The 19,735-nt window shown below is 53.9% G+C and overlaps 1 protein-coding gene and 1 long non-coding RNA gene across 2 annotated transcripts in view; both read right to left on the reverse strand.

The window, feature by feature from the left end:
• On the reverse strand, positions 1-1,175 carry LOC123776321 (uncharacterized). The gene is made up of 2 exons (XR_006775321.2): positions 979-1,175; positions 1-761 (listed from the first exon to the last, which is right to left on the reverse strand). It is a non-coding gene; the product is annotated as an uncharacterized LOC123776321 (long non-coding RNA).
• Positions 1,176-8,940: 7,765 nt separating this feature from the next.
• The window catches only part of SLC8A2 (solute carrier family 8 member A2), a 29,269-nt gene continuing 18,474 nt past the window's right edge, over positions 8,941-19,735 (reverse strand). The window contains exons 5-10 of the mRNA XM_045772208.2: positions 17,034-17,137; positions 16,866-16,883; positions 15,296-15,420; positions 14,890-14,989; positions 10,917-11,195; positions 8,941-9,559 (exon numbers count right to left, since the gene is read on the reverse strand). Of these exons, the coding sequence (XP_045628164.1) occupies positions 9,183-9,559; positions 10,917-11,195; positions 14,890-14,989; positions 15,296-15,420; positions 16,866-16,883; positions 17,034-17,137 (1,003 nt within the window). The 3' untranslated portion in view covers positions 8,941-9,182. The remainder of the gene's footprint in view (positions 9,560-10,916; positions 11,196-14,889; positions 14,990-15,295; positions 15,421-16,865; positions 16,884-17,033; positions 17,138-19,735) is intronic.

A 19,735-nucleotide genomic window follows, 5' to 3' on the forward strand; every position in this document is an offset into this window, starting at 1 on the left:
TTAAAATGGTACATGTCATGCTATGTGTATTTTATCACAATTTAAAAGAAAGGCGTTCAAGGGCGGCCTGGGGGCTCGGTCAGCTGGGCGTCTGATTCTTGATTTCGGCTCAGGTCCTGATCTCGGGGTCGTGGGGTCGAGCACAGAGTCGAGATCTGCACTGGGCTTGGAGCCTGCTTGGGATTCCCTCTCTCTCTCTCTCTCTCTCTCTGTCTCCCTCTGCCCCTCCCCCTCTCTAATTAAAATTAAGAAAGGGGTTCAAGATACCCAGAAACTAAGAGGCGAGAGGCGGTGAGAGTTAGCTCTAAAGGCAGCGTATTCATTACCTTTAACTTCCCGCAGTTGCTGTTACAAATTAGCACCAGCCCAGGGGCTGCAAACAACACAGATGGATCTTCTCACCGTTCTGGAAGCCAACGTTCCAAAATCAGTGTCTGAGCCAAAGTCAAGGTGCCGGCAGGGCTGCGTTCCCCCCGGGGGCTCGAGGGGAGAATTCGTTCCTTGCCTCTTCCTGCTTCCGGGGGCAGCTGGCGTTTTTGCTTGGCGTGTGGCCACGTGACTACGGTCTTGACGGGCCAGCGTCCCCGGATGTCTCTGCCCCGTGCTCACTAGCGCCCCCTCCTGGGCGTGTAGTATCTTCTCCCTCTGCCTCCCTCTTTAAGGATGCGGTGACTGCATTTAGGGCTGACCCGGGTCATCCAGGGTGATAGGCCCATCTCAAGACTCTTCGTTTAATTCCGCCTGCAAAATCCTTCCCTGTCCTATAAAGTAACATTCAACAGGTCCTGGGATTAGGACGCGGATCATCTTTTGGTGGGGGGGGCTAGTATTCAGCCTACCACCAGTGGCTGCCAACAATTCCTCCCTCCCTCCATGCACGCGCACCACCCATCAAGAGGTGGCGTCTGGGGGCGTCTGCCTTCAGCTCAGGTCGTGATCCTAGGGTCCTGGGATCAAGTCCCTCATCAGGCTCCTTACCGGTAGGGAGCCTGCTTCTCCCTCTTCCTCTGCCCGTTTGTGCTCTCTCTCTCTGTCAAATAAATGAATAAAATCTTAAAAAAAAAAAAAAAAAGAGGTGTCTACTTCCCTGCCCCCCAAAATCCTGTGAACTGCTTGAAGTAGACGTGACCCAGGGCGCCGAAGCTTCTACAGCGGCTCTCCTGCAACCCGGAAGAGAAGCCCGTCCAGCCAACTAGGGGAGGAGGGGGGCCCCGTGGAGAAGTAAAGCGGCCCAGGCCGCAGGCAGCGCCCCCTGCCGGCCACGAGGGAGGGCATCTTGCACATTCCTGCGCCCGCCGAGCTCCACAATGAATGCAGCCCGGTGATGACCTCAGCCAACACACCGCGGACCAGAACAGCCAATGTCAACACAGAAATGTGAGAAATAATACAGCGTTGTTTCAAGCCACCAACTTTCAGGTGGCTTGTTGCTCAGCAAGAGGTAACTGATGAAGACACACGCACACATACGTGCACACACGCACACACACACGCACACACACGCACAGTGGTGGGGGGCTGACATTTGGAAACAGATAAACAGAGAGGGAATGAAATTATAGCTCAAGGCAGCAAATCAGAGAGACAGAGACGAGAGAGAGGTGGAGAAGACAAGGCTTGAAAGAGAACTTTGGAAACAAATATATATATATATATATATATATTTCAGCTCCTCTCACCGCGAAACATGGCCACGTGAGTCAGGTCTGGCCACCGAGATGTGGAAGGAAGTGGTGATATGTGGCATTCTTGGGTCCCAGCCTTACAGGGAATGGTGGATCCCAGACCTCTCCCTGCCCCATCCTTCCGGTTGCAATGATGCCAAGGTGAGCCATCCCGAGCTAAACAGATGAGGCCCATACTCTGGCTGTGAGTATAACAGATAGAAGAAACCTAAGTTTTCACCGCTCTAATGAAGTGGATTTGCCATACCAGATGTGGACTGTCGCACGACAGAGAAATAAACTCTTACCTTATTTAAGCCACTATTATTTTGGATTCCCGTTATTCACATCTAAGCCCACATCTAGGGGCGCCTGGGTGGCTCAGTCATTAAGCATCTGCCTTCGGCTCAGGGCGTGATCCCGGCGTTCTGGGATCGAGTCCCACATCAGGCTCCTCCACTGGGAGCCTGCTTCTTCCTCTCCCACTCCCCCTGCTTGTGTTCCCTCTCTCGCTGGCTGTCTGTCAAATAAATAAATAAGATCTTTTAAAAAAATAAATAAAAAATAAAAAATTAGCCCACATCTAACGACTACCAGTGAAAATATTACTGGTTGGCCCTTACAAGGGCTTAAGGCATGTCAGGCACTATTCAAATCACTTTACACGTACTTCCTTCTTTGACCAGTTATCATCTCTATTTTACAGATGAAAAAACAAGCCCAGAGAGGCGAAGTAACTTACTCAAGGTGGCACGGCCAATGAATGGTAGAGCTGGGATTGGAACCCAAGTCGTCTTACTCGAGGACCAACACGTTCAAGTCTTTCAGGTCTTTAACCGTCTGAAAGTCCAGTGAGTGTTACAGGCCCTCTCCCGGGAAAATGCTCCTGGACGTGCAATTTGCGCACATGCTCAGAAAGTTCCCGAAACCTGGGGCACCTGGGTGGCGCAGTCGTTAAGCGTCTGCCTTCGGCTCAGGGCGTGATCCCAGTGTTATGGGATCGAGTCCCACATCAGGCTCCTCCGCTATGAGCCTGCTTCTTCCTTTTCCACTCCCCCTGCTTGTGTTCCCTCTCTCTCTGGCTGTCTCTATCTCTGTCAAATAAATAAATAAAATCTTAAAAAAAAAAAAAAAAAAGAAAGAAAGAAAGTTCCCGAAACCTGTCCACTGATGTTCTCAGCACATGTAGACCCCAGCTTGGGAATCCTCATGCAGTCTATTCCCTCGGAACCTGTCTGTGGTCTTGGGTGCACATAGCAGAAGGTGACAGACTGATTCCACAAAAGCAGAGTGTATGCATCAGCTTCAGCTGGGTCATGCTGTGGTAACAAACATCCCCCAAATCTCAGTTGAACGAAATAAAGATTTTTTCCTCCTTCCTCCCTTCCTCCCTCCCTCCCACCCTCCCTTCCTCCCTCCCTTCCTTCCTTCTTTCCTTCCTCCCATCCTTCCTTCCTTCCTTTTTTAAGTAATCTCTATGTCCAACGTGGGGCTCGAATCATGACCCCAAGATCAAGAGTCGGCATGCCCTACTGATTGAGCCAGCCAGGCACCCCAGATTTATTTCTTGATCAAGCTACAAGCCCACTGCAAGCTGGCTGCATAACACCTTCACGCTAGGACCCCAGGCTGTTAGAGCGGTCACTGTGTACATTATAGCTCACCATGGCCCAAGAAAAAGAGACACAGTAAAGCATCTACTGGCATTGGAAGCTTCTACCCAGAAGGGCCACACATCACTTCTGCCCTCTTTCTTTAGCCGAGGCAAGTCACTTGGTCACCACTGAATTCGAAGGGCTGGGAATGGACACTCTTTCCACAGGGAAGGCAAATAGAATTTGACGAATACTAATATGATTTACTATATGGAACTTAAGAAAAAAGGTATGAGGTGCTCACAGAAGCATTGAGTGGCCTGGAGAACCAGGCACGAGGCTCAGGTTCCAGAAAGAGAGCCCCAAACCACGCTCAGAACAGACCTGACAAGGAAACTGGCTCCCTCAGCCACTGGCGGATCTGAGCCTTGGACGTCCCAGTTTGCGCTGCTGCTGGGCCGGGACAGAACCTCGCCTGCCCCTCAGCCCTGAGGTCGCCTCTGTGTCTGTGCCCCTTCTTGCAGCCAGCGAGCCCTCCTGAAGTCAGAGGGTGCCTGTGTCACATCACCCTCACTGGCTCGGCAGATCCCCCACGGAGCCTCCTGCTGCAAACTGCTCCTTTGGAATTCAGGACTCCTCTGGCGAGTCTGTCTGTTGAGATCTAAGGCACACGTCTGGGTCCCAGCTGTAAAGGAGGCTGGGAAGCCAAGCTCCACGGCTCCTTTCTGGAGGACACAAACTTTCAAGGCTAGAAACGTCCCCACACAAAGTGAGTGAATTTAGCAGCCAGAAATACGAGAAGTTTCCACTCCCTGCTCACTGAGGTCCAGAGAGAGATGGGAGCTGGCACGAGGGGGCTTCGGCAAGCCTCTGTATTCCTCTCCTGGTGCTGTTGTAACACGTGACCACAAGCTTAGGGGCTTCAAACAACACACGCTCCTGCTACAGTTCCAGACGCCAGAAGTCCAACATCAAGGTGACGGCTGCTCATTCCAGAGGCTCTAGGGGAGAAGCTGGTCCCTTGCCTTCTTCGGTTCCCAGAAGTGCTTGCGCTCCTCGGCTCCTGGCCCTTCCCGTGACTCCAACCTCTGCTTCCCCTGTCGCATGTCCTGCTGCGGTCGCCCCCTCCCCCTTTCTGAAGACCCATGTGACTGCACTTAGGGCCCACGCACATAATCCAGTGTAATGCCCGCCTCATAAGATGCTGAGGTTAAGCACATTGGTGACGTCCGTCCCTCTGGCCGCGGAAAGGAACATACCCACAGGTTCTGAGGATTAACAAGCGGACCCATTGGGGGGCCATTACACAGCCTACTACAGTGAGGCTTAATGGAATGCATCCAAGGGTTCTCTGTCCTAGGGACTCCTGCAGAGCTCTAGAGTGAGGTCAGGGCATTCACCTCCGCACCTCCCACTGGCCCGCCCCCCCATGGGTTGGGTGGTTTGCATGCCTAAACCAGAGCCACGGCTCTTTTGGGGTGGCCCTTTCCATGTGGCCATCCTTTCCAGCTTCTGGAAGTCACTACCCACCCACCCCCACCTTGTCCCTCAGGCTCAGGGCAATACTAGCTGTCAGTTCTGCTAGCCCCAGAGTCCTGCGCTGTCCCTTGTCCATCTCCCTACACCCTGCTTGCTTAGGCCAGCCCCAGTCCCCCAGTTCTCTGCCACCTGTGTCCTGCTTTAGAGTCCTTCCGCTCACAGGTCCCAACCTGACTGCCACCTCTTGCACCTTGTTTGGCATGTGTCCCCCACTGCCCAGCAAGTTGGGCGAGAGCAGGGCCCAGGGACATTTGGGTCACCGCAGTGGCCCCAGCATAGTGCCAGGCACATACCAGATAAAGCGATTTAAAGAATCTGGAGGCTAGAAGGAGAGGAAGGGATATTCCCCATTTCATCTCCCCTGGGTTTGGGTTTTAGGAACCGAGACTCAGGTGGCAAAGCGGTGTACAGGGAGTCTGCATTTCTCTGTCCTCCTGGGGCTGTTCTAGGATGGCCACTGTGGTGCGTCAGTGTGTGTGCGTGCGCGTGCATGTGAGTGGGGAGGGGAAGGAGGAAGGAGGGAGAGAGAGAGAGAATATGAACTATAAAAGTGAGCAAGCTGGAAATATCTGAAAAGTATAACTCTTCCATCTATTGAGTTCCTACTATGCACTGGGTATTATTCTAAAAAATATATATAATCCAATATAACCCTGCACCATTAGTCCCCATTATTATTATTCTTGTCCCCATTTTCCAGATGAGGAAACTGAGGCTCGAAGAAAGTTAATCATTGTGCTACTGCTTCCTGCCATGACAAGTAATTGAAATCACTCCCAAGCTGACTCCTTTGGAACTCCTAGCATCCAGGGAAGAATCGTGACTTTGAGGGGGGATGGTCCTCATCTCACGCACGTCCCAAGCTCTGGATATGCTCTCTCTTTGAAGTGGAGAACTTACTCATCGTCCTGAGGCCAGGATCGCCCATTTTCTTGCCTCTAGACCACTGTCCTCGTTCAGCCTGGTGAGACAGAGTTGTCCTGGCCCCATTTGGCGCTCTGGACCTCATCCTCTCCCATCCTCGCCCTTCCTAGCCGTGAGATTTTGGGCGAGTTGCTTCCCCGTTCTGAGCCTGTTTCCACACCTGGAGAAGGGGGGTGATCCCTAGGAGGCACTACATGCTCTGCCTCAGTTTCCCCGACTTCCACTCCCTCCTCCCTCTAGATTAACCTGACCCCTCCCCCACATTCTCCACCAAACTGTTCTTGTCAAGTCCTAAATCCCAAGGTCGCTTCCTGCTGTTCATCTTCCTCCACTTTTCAACCCTGCCAACCTCACCCTCATTCTGGAAACTCTCTTCTCTGGGCTTCGGGTGTCCCAGTCTCCTGGTTTCCCACCTACCTTTCTGGTGTGTCCTTCTCCATCGGCAGGACTTCCATGTTCCTTGTGCCCCACCCCCTCCGCGACTGGGTGACACCACATTGCCAACGGATCCCAAACCTCTGTCAAACACATCCCCCTCTCCTGAGGTCCAGGTGTCCCCTGCATGTCTCCCCTCCCTGACAGCTCCTCTGGATGTCCCATAGGCATCACTCTCAGCATGTACTCACCTGAATCCAGCATGTTCTCCAAATCCGTTCCCCCTACTTAGCCCCACCTTCATTCCCCAAACCCAGGAAAGACCTCACTGCTTCTGCAAGACACTCCCCACACTGACTCGCTCACCCCCCCCCCCAATTCCCGGATCCGTTCTGCTCTCCACCCTTCTCCCTCCTGCTCTGTGTCCCAAGGGGCTGATTTATATGCACCAACTATTAACCTCTGGGTTCCGGTAGAGTTCAGCCAATGGGAGGCGCCAGCAGGAATCTGGTGGGTGGGAGCAGAGTCAGGTTGGGGTGTTCACTCTCCAGCCCCCTTCTCTCTTCAGTGTGGGTCGTGGGTGCCCATACTCCTGGCCTTCACTATACCTAGAGCTTCGAGTAACTGTCTGCTCACCTTCAAGCCGGGGGTGGTAACTGCTCCCTCTACTGCTGGCCCCGGGGTACTGCGCCTTCCCCAGGCTTAATTTCCTTGCCCTTGCCCACCCTTAATCCCTAATAGCCCTTTCGTTAAACTTTCCCTGGCTTCTCCATTTGAGTGCACCACTCTTGCTAGGGCCTTGCCTGCAAGCTCTCCCTGAACCCCCTCATCCAGCCTGATCCATTATCTTCTAAACCGTCCCTCCCCTTCTTGCCCTCCCCCTTCCACCTCCATCTCCCTACTCCAGGACCCCTCCTCTGCTGCCCCAGCCTCCTCCCTGATCTCGCAGCCTCCAGTCTCACAGGCAGCCAGAAAGAAAGTCTGAAAATGTAAATCAGGCATTAACTGCCTGGCCCCTCTTTAAAACCCTTCCAAAGCTCCCCTTTGCTTTTGGGATAAATCCTAAGCTCCTTAGAGGGCTGATAAGGTCTCTTGAGCTCTCTCCACACACCCCCCCCATGCACCCCATACCCCATTCATGCTAACCACTGGCAGGAGTATAAAAAAGCCAGTAACTCCCAAGTCTGCACACCTTTACATAGGCTGTGCCCTTTTCCTGGAGAAGCAAGCGCGCGCGCGCGCACACACACTACACACACACACACCCCTCCTCCTATTTCAGGATTCTGAGAAAATCACTTGCTTTATTCAGGAAACTCCCATCAACCCCAGCTCCTCTGATCAGGCAAATCTGGGTCCTCCTCTTTTGTGTTCCCAGGATGCCCAGTGAAAAGGAATAGTTTGCGGCTGGGGGAATGGGGGCGTGGCTAAGAAAGCTCCCGGGTGAGGCGTGGGGGCGTGGCTAGGGAAAACTGGGTGGTGAGCGGGGGAGTGGCTACGGGAAGCAAAGGTGAACTTTCAGGGTGGCTGGTGCATGTGGGTGTCCTGCGGAGGACCGGGGGCGTGGAAAAACCCAGAGTACCTGGTCTGTTCCACAGTTGCCCAAGTCTCAGTCAGAGACCTCATTAGCTCCCTCCTCTAGAATCCCAACTTCTCACGGGAAGGCTGTTTTTCAGGCAGAATTTCAAATTTTTATGGCAACTTTTACAGAAATCACAGAGAAGAGACAGCGACTGGTGCTGATGAGCTAGGAGTAGAGAAAGGGGAGTGGGAAACAGATCTGGGATGTTGGGGTGATGCACAACAGGACGATAGAACGCTAAAAACCTGTGGGAAGCAGGGTGTTATGGGGGTTGCAGGGTGATCCTCAGGGTCCCAAGCAGTGGGCAGCACTCCGCACACCCCAAGTGTGTCCTTCGGGCAGGAAACAACAGTAAGAAAATGCAGATGGCCTACCAACAGATGGGTGGCCTCCAAAGTTAAAAATGCCCACCCAGACCCCCTGGCCCCAGTCCCACCCTCCCACCCACCCCTGCTCCCCATCAGGCAGAGATGTGGCAGCATTTGCTGGCTTGTAGCATTGGTCCTCTGGGACCCTCGGTCTCCTCTTCGAGGGTCCTGCCCGGATTGGCTGGCACTGAGGGCAAAATGAGCCTTCTAGATTGTCAGGGGAGATGGCTGGACTCCCTTTGATGCCTGGCCTCTTTCCCAAAGCCAATTCTCATGGCTGGGGGAGTCTGCTGCCCTCACAAAAGGAAAGTCTGTCACCCCCTTTCCCCAAGACATGCACCCTCCCGCGTCCTCCCTCCCCCAAACACACTATATATACACACAGCCCCCCCCCCTTCCAAGGCATGGCTGGGCTCTCAGAGGTAGTGGAGGCGAGTGGGGGCGCTGGAATGTGAGAAGTTGCAGGTTCAAATGTGCCTCCTCCAGCTCTGAAACCCCAAACTTCTCCCCTCCCTTCTCCAAGCCTCGAGAATTAGTGTCCTCCCAAGGGCCTGAGTGGAGAAATCAGGGAAGGTGTGGCCCCCTTCTGCACGCACCTACCTGTTCCTCCGCCCCGCCCCCGGGGGCTGAACAGAGCTCCCTGAGGGCTGGGGGGAAGGGCTGAGATCGGGGACATTCTGGAACGGATCAGCCTCCTTCAAAGGTCCCCCAGGGAGGGCTAGGTTCTGAGACCCTGGGGTACAGGTCCCTGGTGGTGGTGGTGGTGGTGGTGGTATCCACTAAGGAAGGGGGTCGGGGTGGTAAGGGATAGGGCAAGCCTGGGTGTCTAGGGAGACAGATGGTAGATTCTCTAGAAGGTCACTGGGTTGGGGACGGTCCTCTGGGGAGGGGTCTCGAGGTGGAAATGTCCCCGGGGATGTAGACAGTGACTAACAGGCACGGGCTGCAGTTGCGGGTACCTCGGGGAGACTCCCGAGGGGGACGGAGGAGGATGTCAGTGGGGACAGAGGACGGGGCTATCAGTTCCCAGGAGGAAGGGAGGCTGAGTCCCAGGAGAGGAGGCTGAATCTCTGGAGGACAGAGGAGACGTGGGTCCGGAGCAGGGGCGGCCGAGTCTCTGGGGCGGAGGGGGGCCCTAGAAGCCCCGGATGTGGCAGTAAGCCTCGAGGCTGGCGAAGAGGATGTAGAGGAACCAGAGGCCCAGGAAGAGCGCGGTGGTGGCGAGCTTGGGGCCGCGCGGGCCGCCCAGCTCGCCCCCGATGTGCGGCCGGCGCCGGTACAGCAGCACGGCGATGCCCACGAAGGCGAAGACGGTGAAGAGCGTGACGGAGAAGGCCAGCGTGCCGGTGCGCACCTCGAACGGGCGGCCCTGCACCGCCCAGTACACGGCGGCCACCGACCAGGCCACGCCCAGGCCCAGGAACACGTTCACGGCGTTGGAGCCCGTCACGTTGCCGATGGACGCGTCCGCGCACTGGTCCTGCAGCGCCGCCACCTTGCTGGCGAACGTGTCTGCGTGGGCAGAGACGGGGCGGTCAGAGGCGCTCCGCCGGTCCCCGCCGCCTGCTTTCCGTAGGACCCGACAGCGTCCCCACGCCCCCGGGCGCCGTCCCCGCCCCCCGCCGCTGCAGCTCGGCACCCGCGGCCCTTTGCCCCCCCCCCCCCCGCCAAGAGGTCAGGTGGGTCACCATCCCTGCGCCTGCTGTCTGCGGAACCAGCTGCCTGCATTCTATGGAACTCGCTGCCCGCTTTCTCTGGGGCTTGTCTGCTTTCGGTGGTCTCCACTACCTACTTTCTATGGCATCTACTAACCGTTTCCTGTGGACTCACTGTCTGATTTGGGGGGCGGGGGGCCCAGTCTCTGCACGCTATGGGGCCTGCTGCCTACTTTTGTGGGACTCAACTGCTCTCCATAGAAATCACTCTCCGCCTCGCATGAACCCACCGCCCATTGTTCGATTGGCCCAATCATCCCATCAGCCACCTGGCTGCACAAAATACGGTTAGGTTCCATCCGCACGCGATCCTGTTCCTGTCCATGCCCCCACGGGGTTTCTGTTAAGCATACAGCCTGGTTTCTATGGCCTCTGCCCACTTTCGAACATCTTGCTAATAACTCAGATCTCTGATACGTACGGAGCGCCGGCACCAGGGAACCATTCACAACAGGCTACGGGACCCGCCGCCTGCTTTCTGGGCCTACAGCGCCACCACCCGACGGGTGAACATATCCATGTGGGGAAAAAAAGGTGTCAGGCTTCCCGCATCTGGTCTTCCCACTCTTTTAAGAATTTGTCTAAGGGACCCTCCCTCGGGTTTTTTTGGGAAGAGGGGATCATGGCCATTGTATTTCCATGGGACATACTCCAGGGCTTTGAGGCTCCGTTTTCTCATTTGTATGGCACCCCGCCTCCAACATCTGGTTTCGACTGCACCCTCCACCTTCGATGGAACCTCCCACATGGTTTCTCGAGGGGAAGGTAATTAACATCTTGTTTCTATGGGCACCAACTGGATGGTACCTATGAAGTCTCCACCTTATTTCTATGGGACCCCTCTCCTACCTTTTTCTTAATGCCCCACCTCCTTCTTTCTATGGAGTCCATCGTCTGCTTTCTACATTTCCCACCCCCTTAATTCTATGGGACATTCCACCTGGCTGCTTTTGAGGAGGATTCAGTCTGTATATTGAATCTACAGGACCCCCGCCGCCTAGTTTCTATTATGTTCCTTCCTCATATCTCTATGGGACCCACCATGTTGGTTCTGTATGACTCCACCACCTGATATCTGCAGAACCTTTCTTTTAGGCTCTACTGTCTGACGTCTCTGAGACTCTACCCGGACAAGCAGTTTCCCAGGGGGTTACCGGGGATGGAGGTGCCCAGGGCCACGAAGACTACAGCGTTGACAGAGTCCTTGAGGCCAACGGTGCAGCCAAAGTGGGAGGCCAGGTCCCCTATAAGCGCGGTGAGCAGGCCGATGACCAGGATGCAGACGCCGAAGCAGGCCCAGCCGTGGCAGTACTCGGTGGGGGGCACACAGGCGAATAGCACCTTCCAGAACACCGTCAGGAAGTGCATGACGTAGTCAAAGCAGGAAGGCAGCCGTTCCTCCCGGGACCCGTCCTCCTCCTCCTCCTCGTCCCCTGTGGGCACACGACCCAGCTGGGGCACACACCCATGCTCCCTCCTTCCTTGCCTCCAGACCCCTCCCATTTTGTGCAATTTCCCCGCAGTAAGTTCCATAAAACTAATTGCTTTCCCAGAATCCCTTGCCGCTAGGAGAATGTACGCGCCCAGATAAAAATTCTCGCTTTTCCAGGATCCCTTAAAGATAGAGGCCGCGTACCCAGCTAAAAATATCTGGCTTGCTAGGATCCCTTGCTCCCAGGGGTGGCCACATCCCTAGCTAAAAAAAGAGTCTTTTCCTCAGAAGACTTTACAACTACCATCTACAGACAGCCATTTCTGTAGCTAGAAATATTGACTTCCTCTGATTCACTGCAGCTAACCGTAGCCACATACTCCGCTAACGATGCTTGCTATCCCAGAATCCTTTGCAGCTAGCGCGCCAGCCAGATACCCAGCTAACATTATTTACATTCCCAGAATCCCTTCGGGCTAACAACAACCGTGTCCTCAGATAAAATATTCACTTTCCTGGAATTCCTTGCAGCTAGTGGCAGTCCTGTCCTCAACTAAATACTTGCTTTCTCAGAATCCCTTGCAGCAGTGGCCATGGTACCCAGTCTGGCAATGAGACCTAAACGGAGGGTTTCTGGAAGGCTCCGGCTTTCCTGACACGGGCACGGTGTTATGGGTGTGTTTTTCTGAACCTCGTCAGGGATGCCTCACTCACCGTTAGAGTGGTTTGTGTCAGGTACTGTGGCGGAATTTGACCTGCTTTTGACTTAGAACAGGAAAGCACAGAAGAAATGTTTCGTCTACCTCGCCCTAAACTGAGAAGCATAAAGCAATGAATGAGAACTAGTGAACAACTCGAGTGGCCAAGCACGACATCCAGAAGGATGCCGATAAGGAACAGTGTAACCCTCCTTGCTTCCTCTTTCTGCCTGCCTGGAATGTGAACTTGACACCTGGTGGTGCAGCAGCCATCTTGCAACCACGAGGGCAAACCGCTGAGTGTGGGAAAGAGAAACAAAGAAGGAGCCTGGGCATTTAAGGATGTTACTGAGATGCCGACTCTTTATCGCCTCCTACAGATTTCTTTGTTCTGTGAGAGAAAGAAACAAGCGTGCTTAAGCCGCTGTGGTTGAGTTTTTCTGGTGTTCACCGCGGAACGCATTCTTAATCGGCCACACTGAGACGTGGCCAAGGTCAGAGGGGGGAGAACACACTCTTAGGAGGGAAGGGGCTGCTATCACTGCATCTCTTGGGGGCTTACCCTGCCTGGCTTCAAATCCTGCCTTGGTTTCCTATTGCCCTGAGACCCAGGCCCACACTCCTGCACTTGGCATTTGAGAACCGGCAGGCTCTGGCCTCTGCTTACTTCTCTGGCCTTTCCCATCTGGCGAGGCTCTTCTTCAGCCTTTCCCACGGAGGGAGGTTCACGGTTATGTCTGTGGCTCCAGAGCTACCTTTCTGGTGTCAAACCTTGGATCTGCTGTGTGATCTTGAATCAGTGTCCTAACCTCTCTGAGCCTCCGGATGCCTATCTGAGAAATGGGAGGAGGAGCTAGACCAGCCTCAAGAGAAGGCCATGATGACTACATGAGTCAGGCCACAGGAAGGACTCTCCGTGCCCCCGGCCTGCCTCCAGCCTGATGGGTATTCTTTGAAGGCCCCTTCATGTGCCTGGGGAGAGTCACAGACACTCCAAACCAAGGCCACCCTTCAAAGAGCTTACGGTTGAGGCCGGGAGGTAAAGGATTTAATACAAAAGCACCTCTACGTGCCAGACAGGCCATGAGTCATCCTCCAAGGGGGTGAGAACTGACCTTCTCCGCCCGGTGCCTCGAGCAGCTCTGTGCTCACATCAAGGACAGAAAGGCATTTGTTGAACAAAGTGCGAAATGATCAAGCATCGAGCCAGATACTTGGGAAACATCGGTTAAATGAGGTCATACAGGAAATGGACTTCCAAGCTGCCTGGTACTCCACAGTCCCTGTCATCACTGTCACCATCGGGATGATTACTTATCACCGATATGGTTTTCCCCTCCCCCCATCCACTCCTTCCTCCTACGGAATCTGTTGCTTTCTACAGACCCACCGGCTGATTCACGTTGGCCCTCCATGACCAGCGTCTCACACCCTCTCCTCTTCACTAAGCCCAGGGGGAGGGCCGTGGCTCCCCAGTATTCTTGGACAGAAGCTCCAATTCCTCTTCACATCGTCACGCCCCACCCCAGCCTCTCATTCTTCCTTCCATGGGCTCCCTCCAGTGCCCGGAGCTTCCCCCATTCAGAATGCTCCACAGGCCCCCATGCACCGAAATGACACCCAAGCTCCCTACTGTGGCCTATGAGGACCCGCATGGTCTGGATTCTGCCCACCTCCAGCCTTGTTCCGTGCTGTTTCTTCACGCCTAAAACTAGTCACCCTCCCCAAATGTGCCATGACCCAGCAGACTTCTAGACTCTGGACTTGGTTTTCCCTCTGCCTGGAACACCTCCCTGTCTTCTTCCTCCTCCTGGCTAACTCTTATTCCAATTTGAAGACTCAGCTCAGAAGCCTCCTCCTCCAGGGAGCCCTCCCTGACCTTCAGGCTGGGTCAACACCCTATCTGGGCTCCCGCAGCAAGCTCGGGTCCCCCGTCCCAGCCCTGCCTACTCTGGGTTGTCACTCTCTTGTGACAGGTCTGTCTCCCCCCAGACTGTGAGCTCTGTGAGAGCAAGGCCCAACTGTCATGGTTATCTCTTTGTCCCCAGCACTGTCCTAAGAGGGCTGAATTCAGAGGATCCCTCAGAAATAGATACTGAAAGAATGTGGCTTCGTTTCTATTAGACCTCCGAGCTGCTGTCTGCAGCTCCGCTCCCTGGGATTTTTCCATCCCCGAAGCCTGCCTTCTTTTGATCCCACTGAGCAACCACAATTCCTGTTGTGTTTTCAGTTCCTACTAGTTAGGCCTCCCTGAAGGAAACCTGATGTGTAAGGGACAGAAGCCTTGAGCTCCACCTCAGCTCTTTCCGAATTCCCTGTGGGACTTCAGGCCAGTCCCTCCTCAGACTCTGGGTCTCAGTTTCCCCAATCTGTATCACAAAGGGCCAATGTTGGTCTCCAGGATTGAGCCTGTGAAGCCAAGTGTCATGGTGTCTCTGGCCACCGGGGGGCAGTGTGGGCCCGCCTGAGACCTAAGGAGGGAGAACTGCACAGGTGAGAGAGAGCTGGGTGCCCTGGTGACTGTCTCCATGGCAACAGAGGATCCCAGGCTGTCTGGGGAGGCCAAGACTTTTAACCTGGTCCCACCCTGCGGCTGTCTGATGAAAAAACTCCACCGGACAAGACCGCTCCACCCGCAGCTCTCCACCTCCACCCCCTCCAGCTGTCTCAGTGTCTCCTGGTCTCTCTCTCTCTGGCCTTCTGCAGTTTAGGGTCTTCACTCTTTACCTCTCTTGTCCTCTCTCCATGTCTCTGTCTTTCTCCATGGTTCTCTGAGCATCTCTCTTTGTGTGTCTGTTTCTCCTGTTTGTATCTGTTCCTTATCTTTTTTTCCGTCCTTCCCTGTTTGTCTTTCTTGTTCTCTTTCTCTTCTCTATTGTGCTCTGTCCTTCTCTCCTCGTCCTTTCTCTCTTTCTAGTCTTTTCTCTCTCTTCCTCCCCAACCCCCTGTCTCTCCATCCCTCTCTCTCTCTCTTCTTTCTCCTCCCTCCCCACTTACCTGCGCTCACCGTAACAGCCTCTAAAAACTGTTCCCTCCAGGAATGGGTCCCAATCACCAAAGCCAAGTTGGTTTTCTTGATGAGTTTATCCACCGTGTTCTGAGGATGAAAGGGTGGGGAAAAGATCATTGCCCATGACCTCAGGGCACCCCTGAGGCTCCCTGAAGAACACTGAGGTTGGGGCTCAAGCCCATGTTCAGGGGTCCCCAACACCCCACAGCCCCGGTTCACAGCAAGAAGGGAACCGGGAGTGCTGCTGTCCATGGTGCTAACAGAGGGATGTGAGGATGGTCTGGGATCCTTGGCCACCCCTCCCTTGTGACCCTCATAGTTGATTCCTCCTGGACCCTCCCCAAAGAAATGACTTAGACAAGACTCCAGGAAGCTGGGGCCCCAGAAAGTCACCTTAAAATCATATGACTCCTCGATGATGACCTCCAGCCGGCAGTTTTCCCCAAGTACTGGCTTGCCCATCTCTGCTATCCTCCGGGCCTCCTCCTCCTCGGCTGTCAGCTTCCTGTCCCCATCCCCTACAGCATGAAGGATGGGTGTTAGACTCCAGGGAGGCACATCTCACTGGGCCCATGATGCCCTCGCTACCTGTTCCCATTGAGGAAGAAAACTCTGTCTGCTGTCCTCTGGAAAGCCTCCTTGGTGGCATGCCCCTAGCCTGCCCCTGTGTCCCACCTGACCACCATATTCCCCAACCTAAGACCCAGCTGGTCCATGAAGTTCAGCTGGTGGGCTCTGCTGTATGACCCTGGGTAATGCCTTGGACTCTCTGTGCCTCGTGCTTGTATCTATAAAACAGGCACAATGACGGTAGCTACCTCATGGGTGGCTGTGATGGCTAAAGAAGTTAGTTCATGTGTGGTGTCTAGCACAGTGCCCGCACACAACGAATAATCCAAAATGGTATTTCCTTTGTTCAAATCACCACCATCATCATTATCTTCACCAACCTTGTGGAAGGAGGCCTTGTCTCTACATCTAAGCTCTGAAAAACATCCTTGAGTGTGTCTGAGGTGGTGAGGAAAGAGGGGATTCCCAATTTCAGTACAGATCTTGGACCCAGACCCACCCATTAGCTGGCGCTGAGCTCATTTATCTCCCCAAAACATGTTAGACCTTTGTCCAAGCCCAGCACCAACCTATCCCCAACTCTCAGTGGAAAGCCACCTCCACCATGAATGCTCTCAGAAAACTCTGCCAGCAATGACTTTTATTGTGTTAAGCTGCTGGGATTTGGGGGCCTATTTGTTATGGCAGCTCCCTGACTAATACAATCTTTAGTCTGACCCTAATCCTAACCCCAAACCCCAATTCTGATCTCAGCTCCAAAACTACTTTGTCTCTTATCTTCAAGCCACTGCCCCCACCCCCACCCCAATCTCTGACCCTGGCCCCAATTTGAACCATAACTCTCCCAAACTCACCTTCAACCCCCACCTAAGCTTTGATCTAAATTTGACCCCAATTCTAATATGACCCCACCATAAACCCAGATGGGATCCTGACTTACCATTCCCCAACCTTAACTACAAACAAAACATGATCTTGGGGCACCTGGGTGGCTCAGTCGGTTGAGTGTCCGACTCTTGATTTCAGCACAAGTCATGATTTCAGGGTCATGAGATCAAGCCCCACATTGAGCTCTGCAATGGGCGTGGAGCCTACCTAAGATTCTCTCTCACCCTCTCCCTCTGCCCCTCCCCACCAATCACATGCTCTCTCTCTCTCTCTCTCTCTCTCTAGCTCAAAAACAAAACAAAAACATGACCTTGGCCTCCAACTCTAACTCCAAACTCAACAGGCCCTACCAATTCTGAGGTCAGTTCCAACCCTCACCCGGCCCCAAATCTGCCTTCACTTCTAACTTGCCTCAAACGTGACGTGGAAAGGTAGCTTGAGCCTCCCCTGAGACCCCCCTCCCATGTCCCCCCTCCAGTCAAAGCCCAGAGGTAACTCCACTCACCTTGATTGAGCAGCAGAGCTGGGGAGAGAGAGAACAGAGAGAAGGTGAGATTGCTTCCCTGGGAAGCTCAGATCCATGAGCCTGAAGGAGCACCCACTAATGGAGCCTCCAAGGGTCCTCCCACCCTGGACCCCTTACCTCTCCCACAGCCCACCCATCACCCCTCACCTGAAATCCCTCGCTTAAGCCACTGCGGCTGGCCCAGCTCGATGAAGAAATTATCCTTTTTCTCATATTCCTCGTCATCAACTATCTTTACCTGAAGAGTTTTCCTGAGGGGGGGGAGGAAGAGCACCCAGCATAAGCCCCCTCCCCAAACTGCCAGATAACTCACCCACTAGCCCGTTTTTTTGAGCACCCCTCCATCCCCGGCTCCCTAATCTCAGTCCTCACAACCGCCCCCACAGGAAGGCTCTCTATTATCCCTGCTTGACAGAAACAAGCCCAGAAACAACTAAGGAAGCTGAGGTTTATCAAATAGCCACCTGAAGGATCCTGATAAAATCAAAGTTAGAGTAGATCCTTCCTCTGCTCAAAATGTTCACATGGCTCCTGTCTCAGCCAAAATAAAAACCGAAGTCCTTACAATGACCAACAAGGCCCCATGTAGTGTGGTCCTTTTCCCCTTTCTGGCCCCCTGCCCCATGCCCCCTTGCTCACCCACTCCAGCGATGCTGGCCTCCTCACTATTCCTTGAACATGTCAGGCCTGCTTGTGCCTCAGGGTCTTTGCACTGGCTGTTTTGTCCACCTACAACGCTCTTCCCCAGGCTCATTACCTCAGTTTCTCTGGATCTCTGTTCAAATTAATTTCTCATTGAAGCTCACTCCCACCACCTTCTTTAATTTTGAAATCCACCCCTGACCAGACCCCGGAATACCCAACCCTCTTACTCAGCTCTATTTCTTCTTTGTTTCATATCACCTTCTAACATACCACCTAATGTTTATTTTTTTGTTTATGGTTTGCCATTTGCCTCTTCACATTAAAATGCCAGTTCCACCAGGGCAGTGATCTTTGTTCATTTACATTCTTTGCTGTATCCCCAAGGCCTAGAACAGGGCCTAGCTCATAGTATGCCTTCCAGAAACATTTGTTAACGCTAATCCTTCCGCTCAGGAGACACTCTGCTTCCTGGCCTCTGTCCTGACCACTGTTCTGAGGGTTAACTGAGTGCTAATTGATCTTCTCAGCATCCCCGCTGCTATGGTAACCAGGGGGTGACTAGGGAGGAACAGCCAGGAGTTATTTGTGCCCTCCAGGCACACAACGCACCCTCCATACTCACAAAGACCCACAACCCCAGAAAGCCCACAGCCCTGCCACTAGCAGCTCTTTCAGCTGTAGGAACCTCAAGGCCCGGCCCCAGAACCCAGAAACACAAACACCCAGCCCACACAATCACCCAGCAGAGGAAGCTCAGCCAATCACACCGCCCACACCCACACACCATCGCACCCCGCAACCATTCCCTATGCAGTGGCAAAATCACACAGACCAGATGCCTGTTAGCACAACACCCCCACCACAGCCTCGCGACTTCGCCAACCTGCAGAGCCCCACTGTGGTACCATGTAGACTTTCCTTCCTTCTATCTCCCTCATTATGCCTCTTGGTGTCTGTTTATTTTTATTCCCTTCAGTCTCTTTCCCTCTCTCCATCTCTGATCCTCTCTGTCTCAGGTTCTTCCCCAGCTCTCTACCTTTCTTCATCTGTGTCCTTCTCTCCCCATTTCTGTCTGTTGGTGTCCACAGGATAGAATAGCCCAAGTTAACAAGAGGCTCTCAATCATACAGTCTCTCAAGGGACCCATCTCCATACACAAACATACAGGACACAGCAACACCCATGCAAAGACAGATGCACGCAAGATAGTCATGTGGGGACATATGCCCACCTCCACCCTCACCCCCTCCTGGTCTCAGGATATTTTAAATTTTCCGTGGGTGAAAAGAAATGGCCGCCCCCAACCTCAGGAGTGGGCTGGGAGCTGTCCAAGGTGCTGGAACACTGTGGTAAGAAGCAGGGTCTCCGGAGACATTCTCCTCACACACCCTGACACGCAGACAGCGGCCGACCTGGTGACACGCTGACAGGGTGATACACACACACCTCCGACGCTCAGTCTCTCGCAGACACGCCGTGATCCGCTGACATGCGGTGACTGACATGCAGTGACATGCGCGCCAACGGGTGCCATGACAGGCGCGCCCTCAGGGGACCCAGTGAGGGGAAACCCAACTGGCAGGGGACAGCAAGAGGGACTGGAGGTAGACAAAGGCAGGACTTCCTGAGATCAAAGGAAGCAGGCTTTCTCCCCAGTCTGACACTCTGCCGCCCTCATGCCTGCCATCCCTGTTTCCTGGAAACCCCACTCTCCCGCCCTCCGCAGCCTCTGATCATGAACCAGTCTCCTTTGCATCCTGTCTCTTGTGCCTCTCTCTGACCCAAACTCTTTTCTCTCTGTCGCATCAAGAGGATCTCTCCTTCCCTGAGTCCCACTGCGTTTCTCTCAGTAAGAAGGTCTCTTTCTTTCCTGCATCTCGCTTCCCTGCAGGCTTCCTGCATCTCGCTTCCCTGCAGGCTTCCTGCATCGCAGCCTCTCAACCTTTCTGGCTCCGTCTCTCCACATATTTGTTTCCTTCTCCCTTTGTATCAAAGTTTCTGTCTTTCTCTAACTCTGTGACTCTGTCTCTATCTCTCCATCTCTATCTTTAGGTCTCTCTCTCTCTCTCTCTCTCTCTCTCTCTCTCTCTCTCTCTCTCTCTCTCACATTCTCTCCCCGCCACTCCATCTCTGGGTGTCTCTCCTCCACCTCGATGTTAATCCTGCCTGGGGCGGCCCCTCCAGCCGGGCTGCTTCCAAGCACC

The sequence above is a fragment of the Ursus americanus genome, chromosome 21, assembly GCF_024610735.1.
Source record: "Ursus americanus isolate L20-20 chromosome 21, mUrsAme1.1.p, whole genome shotgun sequence".
In the NCBI taxonomy this organism is placed as follows: domain Eukaryota; kingdom Metazoa; phylum Chordata; class Mammalia; order Carnivora; family Ursidae; genus Ursus; species Ursus americanus.